The following is an 18513-nucleotide window of genomic DNA, read 5'->3' as shown; positions in this document are numbered from 1 at the left end:
GTTGGAGTTCTTATAGTGGATACACTTTTAGCATGTAAAGAAGGGAATCACATAGACTGATAGGGCAGGAAAATTCTAAAGCTGAGAATTACTCCAATATTCAGAGACTAAGTTATCTTAATTTGTCATCTCAGAACATTTTATATCTATCAAGCTTCTTTTCTTACCCTGAAATAAATTGTTGTGTAACAGTATGTGTTATACTTTTTTTTCTACCTTTCTTGGTTCTCTTCAGCCAATTTTAAATCAACACACCCATTTCTAGCCTTCATATACCTGAACATAAATATTCTCTCAGTGACTCCCAGCTCCCTGGTGCATAATATTCCATGGATAAAATGCTCTGCGCCATTTGCTTTCAAATATCCTTTTGCCATCTTCTCACAAAAAGATTTGGGCATTTCTAGCTACCATTTGTCTTAAAACATGTAATAAAGGAAGTACAGTGGTGTACTTCATACAGTGATGTACTTTCATAAATATGAAAAATACCTTCTGATTGTAAACTTCAAGCATATGAAACAATGAATCCCTGATTTCTAAAAGCAAAATGAAACAAAAATAAATCTATTTCATAACTTGCTTGTCAACAGTATTCCAATCTAGTTCAATTTATCAATATTTGCTTTTAATGCAATCTAAACATTTTTCAACTTGGTATGTTATTTTACGTAACAAATGGACAAAGCAACTTTGTCCATTATTTTAAAAAATCTTCCCTTAGATATGTTACAAAAACATTATCTTTGTGTCTTTGACACTTTGGTCTTGAATACACAAGGAATTGAGTTATTTTGCCGGCTATGAGTATTTTTAGGGAGACTCAATTGTCCCAGCCACATTTACTACAAAGTTCTTCCTTCTCCAGTGCTTGATCATGCCGTGCTGCCTGTAGTTTAGCAAGAACTAAAAAAGGCATAAGTCTACTTCCATAATTTATATTCTATTCAGTTTGTTTCTTGGTACATCGTCATATGAATTTTGTAACATTTTACTTTAATTGTTTTTGCTTTTCAAAAATATAGATTTTCATACCAATTTTGTAACAAGCTACCTTGTTAAAGTTTCATATAATTTTAATAATATGTCAGAAGATTATTTTAGATTTTCTGTATATCTGACAATTGTGTCCTTTGCGTTAATTACAGTTTGTTTCTTCTTTCTCAAATGTACGTGTATTTATTCCTTTTGTCTAATTGTACTGGTAGAAATCTTTAGTAAAAAACTGAGAAAAAGGAAAAAGAATGATAATGATGTGTATCCTTACCTTGTTCTTTACATTAAATGGAAAGATGCTAGCATTTCACCATTCAGTAAACTATCTGCTGTGTTTTTTGTTTGTTTGGTGATTTTTTTTTGTAGGTTATCTTTAAGAAGGCTTACTGCCATATAAGTTATAAAAAGTTTTATCATGACTTGGCATTGAATTTTGTTAAATACTTTTCTAGATCTACGGAGATGGCCATATTATATGCATCCTTTAATTTGTTAGTGTGACAAATTATATTCATTGTTTGTTTTCATGTTAAGTATTTCCTGCATTCTGGGGATAAAAACAACTTAATCATAATATACTACTACTTTATTTGGCTGAATTTGACTTCCTAATATTTTCTTTTTCCTTCTTAATTTTGATTTCAGTTAATACAAAACATTTTATCTTAAAATTATTTTTTATTTAAATTACAGTTCAACTTCATCACACTCTGAGTAACTTAGAAGCACACAGTACTTAAATGACTTGGATTGTAAAGTTTATGTTTTGTGATACACATGTGGGATAATTACAAATGAGTAATACTAAGCACGGAGAAATGCAAGAGTATTTTATTTCAGTGTATATTATAAGCTGTATAATTAGGTAAAGTTGTTTCCATGACTTGAAAGGTGTCCATAAAACACATTTCTCTCCCCACAGCATCTTATCCTTTGGGCTTTCAGAGTGACTGAGATTTATTCCTCTGTATTAAGGCATCATATTTCCAGAAGTTCTCAATTAAAATAAATTATAAAGGAATGTATCCCAACCAAGTCCCTAATCTTTCCTGAATGATACAGGTTAGGATTTCTTATTTATCTATCTATTTATTTATTATTTTGTCAAGAGGCTTTAACTTGATATCTACTCTCTCAAGAAGCTTTTAATTGCACTATATAGTATGGTCGACTATAGGGCATAATGTTGTACACCAGATCTCTGGAACTTACTCATGTTGCATTATGGAAAATGTATATTCATTCAATAGCAACTTCATGTCTCCCCTTGCCCTCTGTCCCTGGCAACAAGATTCTGTTTTGTTTTTATGAATTTGACTATTTTTAGATAACTCATATAAGTAGAATCATGCAGTACTTGTTCTTCTGTGACTGGATTATTTTATTTAGCATAATGTCCTTCAGTTCATTGATGTTGTTGCATGTGTTATATATCACATGTTATCAAGCTTAGTAGATGAAATGCCTACTATTAAAGAAGAAACGTAATAGTTCAACAATAGATTGATATTTTATATACTGTATTCTCTTGCCATGCTTTTGTATTTAAAAGAGTTTCTCATAACAAAATTTAAAAACATCTTACTGGTGATAAAATATTGTTATTCCAAAGCAAGACTGAAGATTTTGTTGTCTTTCAACACCTAAAAATATGACCTAATTTCAATATGATAACCGACTTTTATCTGACATCTTCTTTCTTTCTTTCTTTCTTTCTTTCTTTCTTTCTTTCTTTCTTTCTTTCTTTCTTTCTTTCTTTCTCTCTCTCTCTGTCTCTCTTTCTTTCTTTTTCTCTTTCTCTCCTTCTCTCTTTCCTAATATGAATCTTAAATTTCAAGTAATAAAACTCTTTTCATGGCTTCTACATTTAAATTATATTTAGGGTTTTCCATATATTACTAAGTATCTATGATGATTTGTTCCTTCTTTTTATTAAAAAATGATAAAAAATAGGCCTGTTTGGTATGTCTCATGTTTGATTAATGCAACTTCTCTCTGAGCTGAGTAGCCCATAGCTGAGATCCAAGTGTTGAATAGGCTTCTCATTTCTTATCACACATCACAGCAAATACTAAATAAAAGCATTAAAAAATAAGCTAAACTTTTCTCATGGTTTGTATATGGAAAAGCAGTGTTGTGCTATAGATATGCCTATAAACAACTATGAATTCATCATAAGACATTGTTTACTTATCATAGTTCTTGACCTTCTATATGACATTCTACACTTCATTTCCATGGTAATCTTACCCAAACTGATGAAAGCCTTGGCAGGCTCTGTCTAAAAGGGTCCTCATGTGGTAAATGTCCTAATATTCATAAATATTCATAAATAACTGACCTTGGCCAACTATATTAATGCCTATCAAAGCTTTTACTATCTGCCCCCCATATTTACTGTTAATATTGCTCTAACTCACTTCATTTACCTGCTTTCTTCTTCTGATCAAGGTGAACCTCGTGATTGTCTATAACTTGTTCAAATTCTAAATGACTCCTCCCCTAGTTTGAGGTACATTCTGTTAGTTAACCCTGACATGTCATTTTTTATTATCACTCGTATATTTAAAAATAATCAATGTATCCTTTGCATTGTATACGCCATAAATGTTAAATATGTTTGCAGAAATTACCTCTTTTCCAATATTAATCTGCTAAAATGGTTAACCTGATAGCTTTGAAACAACCATGCCTCCTTGCTAAAAATTTAAACATTTACACCTTTAGTAAAAATTTGACTTTGGGGTAGATCATAGTTTTAGTGCATTATAAAAATATAGAAATTTACCAACTTTGTCAGACACCCTAATAATAATTGAAAAATAAATTATTAACTTGACAGTATTGTACATCCAAAGGAAATCACAGTTTTTAAAACCCTAAATAAAGATAATACTTGTAAAACTGATTTATTAATATACTGCCTTAGCTAACAACTATAGAAACAGTATTCATTATTTATTTTAGCACCATTATCATCATAAAGACAGTGGTTCAATCCAGTCTCAGGAATCTAGGAGATCTCTTGCCACCATGAAAGATAAATGATGTTGGCTGTAACAAAGCTGTGTCAGGATGTTTGGTGTCACCATCTACATACAAGTTGGTTCAAACATTAAAAAGTATTGATGAAAAACATTTCAAGAGCTTCAACAGGTAATTCAATCTTGCCTTCTCAGTAATTAGCATCACCCAAGAGTAAGTGTAAAGTTTGAATAATGCTCAAAACTGTTATTGTCTCCAGGACAATTTGAATATTTACTCATGGATTTCCTTCATTTTACCAAATCCTAAAGCTTTAATATGTTTTAGGGCTTTTTACATAGTTTAGTATTGATCTAAAGTTTTCCATATCTTATTCCCTTTTACTCCTAAATTATTCCATCAAGAGATACAAGATGTTGTACACACATACAGACCAATGGAAGAGAATAGAAAACCCAGAAATAAAGCTGCACACCTAAAACCACTGATCTTTGACAAAGTCAACAAAAATAAGCAATGGGGAAAGGACTTCCTATTCAACAAATGGTGCTGGGATAACTGGCTAGCCACATGCAGAAGAGTGAAACTGGACCCCTTACTTTCACCATATATAAAAAATAACTCAAGATGGATTAAATACTTAAATGTAAAACCACACCTTTAAAAATCCTAGAAGAAAACCTAGAAAATACCCTTCTTGAATTCAGCATTGACAAAAAAAATTGTTGGCAAGGTCCCCAAAAGCCATTGTAAAAAACCAAAATTGACAAATGGGATGCAATTACACTAAAGAGATTGTGCACAGCAAAAGAAACTATCAACAAAATAGACAGACAACCTAAAGAATGAGAGAAAATATTTGCAAACTATGCATCCAACAAAGGTCTAATATTCAGAATCTATAAGAAACAAACAAATCAACAAGCAAAAACAACCCCATTAAAATGGGCAAAGGACATGAACAAACACTTTTCTAAAGAAAACATACAAGCAGCCAACAAACATGAAAAAATGCCCATCATCACTAATAATCAGATAAATGCAAATCAAAACCACAATGAGATTCCATCTTACATCAGTCAGGATGGCCATTATTAAAAAGTCAAAACATAACAGATGCTGGCAAGGCTGCAGATAAAAGGAAACACTTATACACTGCTGGTGAAACTGTAAACTAGTTCAATCATTGCAAAAAGCGATTTGGAGGTTTCTTAAAGAACTAAAAATAGAACTACCATTCAACTCAACAATCCCATTACAGGGTATATGCCCACAGGAAAAGAAATATTTCTACCAAAGAAACACATACATGTGTATGTTCATCACGGCACTAGTCACAATATCAAAGACATGGAATCAACCTAGGCGGCCATCAGAAGTAGATTGGATAAAGAAAATGTGGTACATATATACCATGGAATACTACATAGCCATAAAAAATGAAATTATGTCCTTTGCAGCAATATGTATGCAAATGGGAGTCATTATCCTAAGCAAATTAATACTGGAACAGAAAACCAAATACCACATATTCTCATTTATAACTGGGAGCTAAACTTTGAGTACATATAGACATAAAGATGGGGAAAGTAGACACTGGGGACTACTAGAGAGCATAAGGAGGGAGGGTGTGTGGACTGCAAAATGATCTATTGGGTACTATGCCTAGTACCTGGTGGAGGGACCATCTGTACCACAGACCTCATCATCACACAATACACCCATGTAACAAACCTGCACATGTACAACCTGAATCTAAAATAAATGTAGAAATTATTTTTAAAATGTACACAAAACATAAATGTATAGGGCAAGGGATTATCAGTAAATGGCCATTACCCAGCTGCCTTCCTACCCCTCCCAGTCACTATCTACTCCCTTCACCCTAATGATGTCTAATATCCTGGCTTTAACATTATAGTTTAGTTGTTGCCTGTGTTTGAAATTTACATAAGTGGAATCATACATCCTTTTGTGTCTGGCTTTTAATCACTCTGTGTTTGTAATATTCATCCATGTTACTGAAGGTTAAGGTTCATTCATTTTCTTTGTTATTTAGTATTCTGCTGCATGAATATACAACAGATTACTCAACTTCTCCCTGTTGATAGATATTTGGATTCTTTTCAGGTTTTAGCTATTATAAAACAATGTTGTTATCTCCTTTAATACCAGAGTTTCATTTTGCCTGTTTCAGGAAATTATATAAAACGGCACTGTGACATAAAAAGTAAATAAATAAAAATAAAAACAAATAGTTGTCCTAACATTTTTAAAGGAAAGGCTAAATATTCTGATAATTTTGCTCTCCTATCTAGTGAGATGGTTCCTCGATTTTAGAGAACATATATTCCATTGAATATTGCCCTATTTTCAAAGCTTGAATTTAATCAGTCATCATTTTTATATTAAACTTCTTCTACAAAATATATTCAAAATTCTTGCTTCAGCAAACCACATGTTTTAAAGGCAAAGCCCATACATCCTTCCCATGGGCCTCTTCCGCTGCAGTGCTCTGTGGAGGGCGCCCTTCACCTGAGCGTTCCTCAGGCTGTAGATCAGGGGATTCAGCATTGGGTTAAAGAGACTGTGAAACAGGGACAGCATTTTCTCCTGCTCCTCTCGTTGATTAGAGTCTGGGACCATATAAACCACCATGGCTATGCCAAAGAAGAGTCCAGCCACACACAGGTGGGAGGAGCAGGTAGAGAGGGCCTTTATGCGGCCCTCCTTTGTCTGGATCTTCAGGATGGCCCCGAGGATGTGCATGTAGGAGACCAGAATTAAGGAAAGAGGCCCGACTAAGACAAACACACAGGTAGCAAATATGAAGACTTGGTTAACCCAGGTGTCAGCACAGGCCAGCTTGAGGACAGACAGAATTTCACAGAAGAGGTGGTTCACATCCCGGGGCCCACAGAAGGGCAACCTTAGAAGGAGAATTGCATGTACCAAGGACAGAGCAAACCCACATGACCAGGACGTGAGAGCCAGGATTGTGCACACTCTCCAGCTCATGATGACAGTGTACTGGAGAGGGTGACAGATGGCCACATACCTATCATAGGACATCACCACCAAAATCAGGCACTCTGTAGTAGCAAAAGTCAAATACAAAAAAGTCTGCATTATGCATGGAACAAAGGAGATGGTTCTTTTCTTGTTCATCAGATTTGCCAACATCTTGGGAACATTGTTGGAAGCATAGGACATGTCAATGACGGCCAGGTGTGAGAGGAAGAAGTACATGGGGGTGTGAAGCTTATGGTCCAGGCAGATAATCCCAAAGATGATCCCATTCCCCAGCAGGGTGAGTGTATAGAAGACAGAGAAAAGTCCACAGAGGAGAATCTCCAGTGCTGAACCAACCTGGAATCCCAGCAGGGTGATGTCTGTGATCCATGTCTGGTTGCCTTCCATGCTCTTGTGGCAGAGAAAGACAAACCCTCATCTAGGACAGAAAGGTCAGAGCTGTGGGCCAAAGATGCACAATATTTGCTGAGTGTTTCAGAGGGGGAATTAAGAAATATATTATTTTGAATGAGTTCTTTGTTGAATTTGTTTTCAAATATGTTACTGGAACCACTCAATTATGCTCATTAAATTTTAAAAAATCCTCTGGTACCAATAGAGTAATAGGAAAAAATATTTAGCTAAAATGCTTATTATATATAAAAAACAGATTAACATAAGGTGCAATATAATATATCTTGTATTATTGCATACACATACATGCATGCAAACACGTGTCATTTTGGAGAATTCAGGTACTCTGCTTCTTTTATAGGGTGGAATCCTTAGTTATTAACATAGTGAAATGAGAGATAACACTGACAAAATGCTGCAGTACAAAGTGGTTTTGTACCCTGGGCATGCTTGTATTTTTCTATCCAATATGAAGTGATTAGGGCACTCTGTTCTTCATATTCTCGCTTAGCAATCCATTTACCTTCTCACATGAATTCTACTTTCATATTTGAGATTTAAAATCTTTTGTAAACAGCTTTTCATCTTTTGTAGTTTCTTTAAAACTTCCTACAACCCTCGTTTTTTCAGCCACTGGCCAAGACTCCCTGGAAGCACCTCTGGCACCTACTTTCCATCTCTAGGGTTTGTAGTTCTATTTCAAGAATTTTATTTAATTCTTCATCAGCACTTAATGCTAAAATTTAGTCATATCTGAAAGAATTAAAATGGAAGAAAATAGCTTCAAGTCTGTAAATCAAAATAGTAAATATATAACATACAAAAATAAAAGGAAATACATTAATATATAATAATATATAAAAGCAGTACAATATCCTTTTTGTTACAATTTATTGAATTTTTCTTCTTGCCAGAAATTTTTGGTTTCTATTTCTCTTATGTTTGGTAGCATTGAGATAAATATTCTTACAAACTTATGTTTGGCTTATATTGATGAATTTTAATTGAGAATGTATTCTAAAAGTGAATTTGCAGGTGCTAAATATATTGATATTTCAAAGCTTTTGATATCTATTTCCAGCTTTGCTTCAGAAAATTTACCAATATAAATTCTAGTAATTTATACCTATATAAATTCTATTAGTGTATACCAATATCATGTATCACTGATGTGTACCTCAGAATCATGCCTCTTCCCCACATGGTCATCACTACTAAGTATTTTTATTTTCAACCTTTGCTAGTTTGATAAGAGAACAATATTGTCCAGTTTCAATTTGTACTTCATCCATCCTTTAACAAATGATCCTGGAGTGCATGATCTGTAAATAAGATAATTACTGACTGTGAAAAGAACAACAAAAAATAATCTGGATAAAATAATCGAAAGTTGCTTGGTTTGAGGAAGGCTCCTTTAGATGAGATGATCAGGAAAGGTACCCCTCAAGAAGAGTCAGGTGAAAGGAACCTAAACAATGAAGGCCACAACCCTGCCCAGAGCTAAAGGAGGACCATTCTCTTCACAGGGAATAGTAAGGGAACAGTAAAGGCAAAGTCTCTAAACAAGAAGCACTTGGTGACTTCTGGGAAGAGAAAGAAAGAAACATAATGTACCTGAAGCATAGTGAGCAAAAGGTTGTACTTATTCTTTGTAATCTTATTTATATTAAAAAAGAATTTTGAATAATGATTTGATAGCACAATATGGTGACTATAGTCAATAATAACATAGTTGTACATTTTGAGATAACTTAAAGAGTATAATTGTATTTGTATTATTTGTGACTCAAAGGATAAATGCTTGAGGAGATGGATACCCCATTCTCCATGATGTGCTTATTTCAGATTGCATGTTTGTATCAAAGCATCTCATATACTCCATAAATATATATGCCTACTATATACCCACAAACATATTTTAAAAATTAAAAAATTTAAAAAATTGGAATTAACTTAAAATTTTATCAGTTGGGGATAGATTATTTTCATTTGGCTGTTATTACAACACAGAATACCATGCAGCCATGAAAAAGGACAATTTTGATCTTTAGGTCATCACATGAAGTTAATGTATATGTGTATTATATGACCTGATTTATATTTTAGAATATAAACATATTTATGTCTTTTGTATCTATTCACATATATGCAGGAAAATTCTTTAAATTAAGCATGAAATTGTTTATACTGATGACCTCTACAAACTAGGAATACTCAGCGACTTATCTTTTGTATAAATTGTTTGCACACCTTTTGTTTTTTAATAAACTTTGTGCTTTACAGGAAGCAAAACAGGACATTTCTTATTTGGAAAAACTTCACAATGAAATATAGAATTAAAGTTTACTGTATTTCTGCTCATCTTCTCACCAAGTTTTTTTGTTTGTTTGTTTTTGTTTTTGTTTGAGACGAAATCTTGCTCTGTCGCCCAGGCTGGAGAGCAGTGGCGCGATCTCAGCTCACTGCAACCTCCGCCTCCTGGGCTCAAGCAATTCTGCCTCAGCCTCCAGAGTGACTGGGATTACAGGCATGTGCCACCACATCCAACTCATTTTTGTATTTTTAGTAGAGACAGGGTTTCACCATATTGTCCAGGCTGGTCTTGAACTGCTGATCTCAAGTGATCTGCCCACCTCTGCCCACGCTGGGATTACAGGCGTGAGCCACCACACCTGGTCTTCTCACCAAGTTTTAACAGGAATATCTAATCTTAGAAGACTTTCTTAGAGCTTCAAGTGGGAGAAATGTCACTAAATTATGAGAAAGTATTAACCCCTAACAAGTAAATAGATACTGAAAAACTTCAGTATCATTTCTCCTACGGAAGCATATATTTTTTTCCTGAGTTGTCCTGATAGAGAAACAATCAACATTGTCTATTGACTAAAAGTAGAAGTGGATCTTAAATCAGGTTGAAAATTATTGCCAAGTCCACCAAATTGTGAACGAGGGCAGAAACAAAGCCAAGTGATGAATCTGCACAGGTCAAAGAAAATGAACTTCATCATACAGAGAACTACATTTCAATGCCTTTTAATTTTCTCATCTATAAAGTAACTTCTGGGAATTTCCAGTTAAAACTTGAAAGAAAGAAACAGGGAGCTGAAAAGACTACATTTCTCTCCAAAGACAGTCTTCTGATGAGACATAGGAGACCTTCCAGAGGTGAAGTGGGATCACAGCTTACAGAGCGAGGGCAGCCTGAGACAGATTCCCGGGTGTGGGATGTGAGAGAGTGGCTCTCAACTGTGCTGTGTGCATCTCTGTGTTTCTGCACCCAATTCAGGGACCCAGGGTAGCAAGCACTTGGATGCCTCAGCGATTACAAATGCATCATGAGCTTCCTTTTGCCAAATGGTTAGAATTTTGACTAATCAAAGTTTTATAAGTAAAATTATCTGTATTTATAGACTTTTACATGTGATTTTTTTTGGTATGACATTTCTGAAAGAAAGCAGTAGCCAAAATAAACGATTTCTGAAGGAATGGAATAAATAAAGGAGCAAATAGAACTGTTAGTCTAATTTCATTAGATGTGAACTGCATCCAAACCAAATGTAACATGAGATGTCAAATGTACATTTTAAGAGTTTGCTAGCAAGGATTATAGGGTGACGACAACTCTATAATGGTGATTCTTTGCACAAACTAATGTTGTATCAGCTCATTTGTGAAGCCAAGGATGATAGAAAAGTATACTGCAAGCTGAACACATTTTTTCATTATTGGCATGGTTTTGCATTTCGGATTTTATAGTTTCAGAAGTCAGATTATTTTTTTTCTGAGAAAAAGCCTGAGCAGACACAATAAAGACACAGATGCCTGAAATGAAGTTTTCTTTGAGAGTCTACTCCAGCTACGCATCAAAGAAAGATCTTCAGCGCATAGAATGAGGAAAAAGCCTTCATGGATACAGTTCTCTGTTCTTCCATAGCATGACAAAATTAGCAGTAATTAAAAAAATACGGTCTCTGAAGAAGAATGAGATAAGCATTCTTAGCAGTGCTCTTTAGACCGTCACTCTGACCTTGATTCTGAATGGTGAACATTACAAAGTTGAGTCCTTTATTCTGAACTTCACTATTTTCATCTGTAAAATGATGACAACAGATATCTAAAGGGCTGATGTGAAGAATGAGTACCACTAGGATACCTGTTAATAGTTTAATAAATGTTAGCTGTTATTAACAGCATTACGGAGACCACAAAATTGAGGCAAGAATATAAATCATTGGAATTAAAAATCTGACGCAATCATTACGGTTTTGCAAACTCTTTCACATTTATTCATTCATTTTTGGTTATTTTTGAATTTAAATAAAAACACATTTTGTTTTCATTGCCATTGTTTTTCTATTTTGAGTCATAAAATAAAGTTTAAAAAGAAAACTTGAAGAGATGAAAAGAATCATTTAATGTAACCTCATTCCTATATTTAAAAAGAAAATACAGGCTTTCAAAACTCAAAGTGCTATTCTGCCATGCCTATGACAGAGAGCGAGCGAGCGAGCGAGAGAGAGAGAGTCTTATGGAAGAAAAGGGGACATATTTAGGATATTTAACACCAATCAAAAATAAATGTTTTTACTGATATTTTAGTCAGAATGGAAGCCATGGCTATCAAAGACGGGGTTCTGGGACAGCACAGATTTTTCAAATATTTGCAATCACTCATAAATTACTTACCATCTCAGTAGTTACTTTGATACTCAATTTGATCCTAATGAATAGCATAATTTAGAAAAAAAAAAAAAAAACAAAAAAAAACAACAAGCAAAGATTCTAGATAGAGCCCTATTGCCTGGGTTCAGATCCTGGCTTTGCTACATACTAAATTTATGACTTTTCTGTGCCTTGCTATGCCTCAGTTCCTCCATCTGCAAAATGGGGTGGGTAACAAACCTTACCTTATAGGATGGTTATGAGGATTAAATGAGTTATCTATCATAAGGCACTCAATAAGTGCATAAAAACCATTATTGATGATTTGAAACAATCATTGGAAAGTGACTTCTGGATCCAATAATAACAAGGAAACGCATTATATGTTTAACAGTTCCTCTGCTAAAAAAAGGAAACAAAAAGGAGAATCTTTTCCCCACAGGCATTGGGTTGCCCTATGAGAGAATGGCATCTCTCTCTTGAACAACTGAGCAGTGGGTTCTAGTTAGCCAGACCGTGGTTCAAGAATCAGAAGGGCAGACAGTTAGCAAAGGCAGAAGGAAGATCAATTAATTTCAGGACAAGTGAACTACTTAGTAACTTCGATTTAGTGTTTTCTTATTTCTAAGAAGAGGCACCTGGGCCATGTAGTCCCTGGAGTTCTTTTTAGCGCTTTAGCCAGATAATATCCTACATGGATATTATCTCTTCTTCTTCTCTGGGGGAGTCATGACAAAGCCAGGCACTGGCACGTGAGGATGAGGGACCAGGAGGGTGTGAGGAACCATGGCTACCCCATGGTTGTGAGGACCGGTAGTGGTCCCCAGAGCTCCTCTCAGGACCCCAGTTACAAACATAGGCTTAGGGCCAGAAGGAAACTACACAAGGGAGGTGTTTTGTCAAAAATACCTTAAGCTGGTAATGTCATTCACTTCGGGTTCCCTTTTCCCATCTGCAAACTTCCTCTCAGGATCAACGAATCAGTTTTACTTACAGTGGCATAATCTGTAGTCTTTTCTTCAAACATAGCCTTGGGCTTAGAAGAAACCTCAATGACAGGAGGGAAGAATAAATAGACTGAGATTGATTCTCGTCTCTAAAGGGGCCTCCTTGGGAGGTGAAACCCAGCAACAGAGCTCTCCTGAACTTTATGATAGACTTAGTTTGTGCAAGCCAGGGCTTATTCTATTATCATTTGTCTACAACTAACTCCCCAGACAAAAATAATGATTCCGTGAGCAGAACCATGTGAGATTACATCCACTCATATTCTCCCTAGAGGAAACTATAGAATGTATTGCTTTTCTGTTAGCAAGTAAACCAATCAAAGCATCTCACATGTTTATTCATTTTGCTCCTTCTGTATTCTCATGGGATTTATTTTAGTGTGTTTACTTGAAATTGGATGGGGACAGGATTTCTGTTCATGAGATAAGATCTTGGAGAGAAAACAAAATATTCAAGATAATATTTCAATTAAATTCTCTTAAAACTTACTTATTTTATCGGTCTTAAAATTGCTCCACTTTCCAATTCCTGCTGTTTGACTATAGAGGAGAGACTGTGACTTCTTGATAATCATTCCACATTTCTCACTTACAAATATTTTTGACTTTGCAGTTCAGGTATACCTCATCTTCTTCCTTAAATTTCTTCAATGTGCCTTTTATCTCAAACATCTTTAAATTTCTTAGCCACATTTTGATTTCCTCATCCTAAGTTAGGGTCTACAGATAAAATGAGCATGCTTCTCTCTCTCTCTCTCTCTCTCTCTCTCTTTCTCTCATTTTCATTGAGTGATGATTGCAAAATCCTTCCAGTTCTTTCTTACTACGTGTCTGTTTTTAATCTAGTTCTCTATAGAGTCTTAGTTTTTGAACTATGGTGGAAGAAGCACTTCACAATAATAGTATTTAACCTATTGTGGAGAACGCTAAAATATATCTATTCAAGAGGAGGCTAATGGGGTTATTTTTCTTTTAAAATGATCTGTGTGACCAGTAGAGCTTCCCTCCACTTATCTCCTTATTCTCCAGTGCACACACTCTATTTCATTCAAGTGCTATCCTACAGCAGCTCCCCTTCTTGAAATTCCTATTCCTTGTTTCAAGTCAGTTTAATCTTGTTTTACCAACTTGAATTCATATATAACACCAACTCTTCAAAGCCCTCATGGAGCCCTCTTCAACTATTTCAGCCCAGATCAGTCTCCCTTCTGTGATAGACCAAAGAAGCACTTATTATAAGAATGCTTCAAGATAGTGTTTAAGTAATATTTTACTTTTAGTATTTTTTATTGTTCATCTTTCATATGAGGTTATTACAGAAAAATAAATTTGACTCACCAACACCTGGATAGAACTAAGAATAATATTTTGGTGCATATTTGTTCAGACTGGCATGAGTAGCACAATTTTATTCCTTTTGTTGAGTACAATATAATGACATTTAATACAGGCTACTATAGATACAAACACATCATAATTTGCCTATTTTTGCTTCTAATCTTTGAAATGGTGAGAGCAAAACATTTTTCACGGAAAGTCTTAGACTTCTTGTGAATGTTAAATTTACACTGATTAACATTTTATATTTTAGCAGTAATAAATATTGTAAAGTATACATGGCTCCATCAGTGGTGATGGACCTTTATTGAGAGTCAATTTTCAAGTAGGTGTTTGTGGATTATATCAATTACTATACCTACAACTGGCCTAAGCATATTTTAACATTTGCCATCTCTGAGAGAGAAATATCTCCTTTGCAGGGCTTGAGTTTTTACTGTTTTTGTTTCTTTTTTAAAAATTCTACTTCCTTCATAGGATTTCAGTGGGTTATTGGAGAAGATAAAATAATATAAACAATGGTAAGGGATTTGAAATGTTAAGGGCTGTTTTCACCATCACTTCTGGACTGCATCTCACCTTAACCTTATAAAGCTATTGTGGGAGGTGCTCCATCAAAACAAAGGAGTAAACCAGAAAAGAGGTTGGCATGATTAATGAACTAGAGTGTCCACCTGAAGATAAAGGCAGATGGAATTGTTGGGATGGAACCAGTCCAGACAGAAAGAGAATAGCAGACTATTAAGGGAAGTCTTCGATAAAAAGTTGGAATGGATGTATCATATGAGGCGGTGGAAGAGGTAGGCAGTCTTAGCAACTGGCACAAAGAATCCATGCAGAGGAGGGAAGTCATTAACATGACTTTTGTTACTTGCAGCTGATGCATTCTAATGAATACATACTTCCTTCCTAGAAAATCAGGTGAGAGAAAATACTGCCCAATAGATAGTTTTCTAACTTGTTGCCACTGTCAATATACTGTGGATGAACAGGCTTGAAGGGAGATGTTGCCTTTCTCTCTTACAGTCACAGACTTCTCCAGCAATTTCGTCTCCATGTTTGGGCTTATTAATGGGACAACAGTATTGCATTGCACTTTGTTCAACAGTTGGAAAGTTGGTGCTGGCCCCCAGTGTCTACCTTGATCAAGTGTTCATCATACACCAGTAACGTGTCAGGCACAGTTCAGGTTATAGGTATGAGGGATACAACTGATCAAGAGAGAAAACTGTCTGCATTCCCTTTGCTCCATGCTGGTGGTAAACAGGAAATCTGTACTCATGTTCCCTGTTTCTTAAAAGTCTTAATACTTCTTTGTCATCCTGTCTCCCTACATAATTTAAGGGGGAAAAAAAATTGCCCTCTTTTTGGTAGGAAGGACTTAAGCTCAACATGTACAAAATAAAGACATTTTTTAAAAGTTCAATGAAAAAAAATAAAATTATTTTAGGTCACAGCACCCAGAAATAATTATGATTGATAGCTCAATATCCTCAAAATTTCTTCATTAACATATACAGATGCAAAGACAGTAGGACAGATAAATAATTTAGCAAAAATAAGATCCCACAATATTTTAGGAAAGCATTTTGACTTTAATTTTTTGTGTGAAAAGAACATTTGCCCAATATGAAAATAAGTTAGGCAATACAGGAAAATACAATCACATCCCTTACATATTTGGTTAATTGAATTGCAGATATTTCTGTGATCTTAAAGAAACATATGGCTAGAAGGATAAACTGACAATCTTAGATATTTTTATAGAACTGTTTTCATACTCCTCACGCTGTTTTGAAATATATATATATATTTAATATAGCAGAAGGAAGAGCATCTACTCTGTAACTAAAATCCTTATTCTAATTCAGAATCTTTTTTTTAAAGCAGTATCAGATTAGGTTCTTAAAGGAGTCCCTTTGATGTAAGAATAATTTTTTATTATATTTACAGATTATAGCCATTATAGTTTTAAACATTGTGCCTCATTTTCACAGAGTATCATTTGGGTCCCAAAAATTGATGGATGAGAAAATTTGCACACTTCAAAGGCCTACTTCTTTTCAAGATTTAAGGAGGTTAGCTTCAGAATTTAAACCATTTGGCCAATAAGCCAGTTGTGTGCTCAATGGTCATTGCTCACTTCCTTGCTGACCCTATACTGATTCTCAGGCAGTGCAGATATCAGAGAACATGGTCCTTGCTATGAGCTAGGGGAGATTAAACCATGACTGATCTAAGCCAAGCATTCAATCTCGTCTTCTTTGTTAGTAAGTGGATTAAGGACTTCCATTTGACTCAGTCTTGGCCAAAGCAATACAAGCAAACAATCTGCTGAGAGGATGTCTTTCTGGAAAAGATTTTTCTCTTGATAAAATGGGGAAAGACAAAAAAGAGTTTTCTCTTGCTTCTTTATTAGTTTTAGACATTGTTATGTCAGAAAATTTTCTCACTACAACAAAATCTGAAAATGACTCATATACTGTATTGCCAAAAAACTTCTATTCCGCTTTCATTTTTAAATTTAAGGTGATTTCAGAATTAAAAATTCTATTTTTATCCTACTCTTGTCTTATCTTAATTTTTGTAAGATGCCATACATTATGATGACTCTTGCTGTTCTTTTTACCTGAATGACTTATCTTTTTTCCCCTACTAATTTTAGTTGTTTCAAGTCTAGTGTCTATACTACCTTTATTATAAGGTCTCTTTTACTTACATTTTGACAACTTTTTTTTTTGTTTATTTACCCATAGAGTTAAGTTTGTAAAACTACCACTCCCACATATCTCCATACATGGTAAATACCATACATGGTAATTAATGATCACTAGATCTCATGGTTGAAGGGGATATTCATTCCCTTCAGTGACAGTGGTTCAATATCATGATAATTATTCCCAATAGAGTATTCACAGTTGAGAATTCCATAGGAGACAAAAATGTGTCCTCCATAAAAAAAAGAGGGAGGAAGGAAGGAAGAAAATAAAGAAAATAGAGAAGAAAGAAAGAAAGAAGAAAGAGGAAGAAAGAGAAAAGAAAGAAAAAGAGAGAAAGAAAGAAAAAAAGAAAAAGAAAGAGAAAGAAAGAAAGAAAGAAAGAAAGAAAGAAAGAAAGAAAGAAAGAAAGAAAGAAAAGAAAGAAAGAGAAAAGAGAGAGAGAAAAAGTCCTCCTTCAACGATCCTGATAACTTTCCTTCATGGTGGTAGAAGGGAGATATGTTTATCTTATGTCTTGAATCATTGGGTCATTGGTGTAAGCTACACTTGTACATAGAGTTAGTATTGTATTGAGAATATGGGCTCTCTTTGTCTGTCTGTCATGTGTAGACACAGTGGGAAGACACCCTCTGAAAGCCAGAAGAAAGTCCTCACTAGAGCTTGACAGTGCTTGGCACCTGATCTTGGACATAAACTTCTATTCTTTGACAACAAAAGAATACAAGCTCTGGAGCCAGAGAACCTATTTTTAAAACTCTATATTTTCCATTGATTATGCTAACTCAATGACTCGGGGTAAGTTACTCAACCTCTGTATTCTTTGATCTTCTCATGTGCAAAATAGAAATTATTAATAAATAGAAAATAAAAGTGCATCTCTCTCCCCCTAACTTGGTTGCTCCTTGGTTTCAGGAAGAATGTGGATGGGCTTACACTTTCCTGGGGATACCTACTGGTCATCTGTCAACAGATAATTATTGAGAATCTTCTCTGTACCTAGTTCTTCTCTAGATACTAGAGACACATCTATGACAAGACAAAATTGATGTGTACAGTGATCTTGTATATTACTGATTGTAAACTGACAAAACACATATGAAAAAAATATATAAAAAGAAAAACTTCAAGTACTTAATCATGCCATAAAAAGATAGACTGAAGAGATATGATTGAAAGTCACCTAGTCAAGACAATGTATGAGACTCTGAAATATGCTGGTCTTTGGGGAGGTACCGCTTGAGAGCCAATAAATTAGAAGGTCTTCCAGGAGAAGATTTTGTGGCTTGTCTTTTTACTTTTTATGCCCTGTTTTGATTAACATAAATTCTTAATTTCAACCCAGTCACATATACTAATATTTTTATTTAATGCAACTTAAA

The 18513-nt window shown here is 34.6% G+C and overlaps 1 protein-coding gene across 1 annotated transcript; it reads right to left on the bottom strand.

Moving 5' to 3' along the window:
- Nucleotides 1-6425: 6425 nt before the first annotated feature.
- Nucleotides 6426-7464, bottom strand: LOC112621257 (olfactory receptor 2A2). The gene has a single exon (XM_025380611.1). It carries the CDS (start codon nucleotides 7399-7401, stop codon nucleotides 6445-6447), a length of 957 nt encoding a protein of 318 aa, XP_025236396.1. The 5' UTR covers nucleotides 7402-7464; the 3' UTR covers nucleotides 6426-6444.
- Between the last annotated feature and the right edge of the window lie 11049 nt (nucleotides 7465-18513).

The sequence above is a fragment of the Theropithecus gelada genome, chromosome 3, assembly GCF_003255815.1.
Source record: "Theropithecus gelada isolate Dixy chromosome 3, Tgel_1.0, whole genome shotgun sequence".
Taxonomy (NCBI): domain Eukaryota; kingdom Metazoa; phylum Chordata; class Mammalia; order Primates; family Cercopithecidae; genus Theropithecus; species Theropithecus gelada.
This window is presented reverse-complemented; position numbering and strand designations above follow the sequence as displayed.

Bases quoted from the DNA above. Each gene is read 5' to 3' on its own strand.
- LOC112621257 (XM_025380611.1), bottom strand. From the start codon at position 7,401: ATGGAAGGCAACCAGACATGGATCACAGACATCACCCTGCTGGGATTC.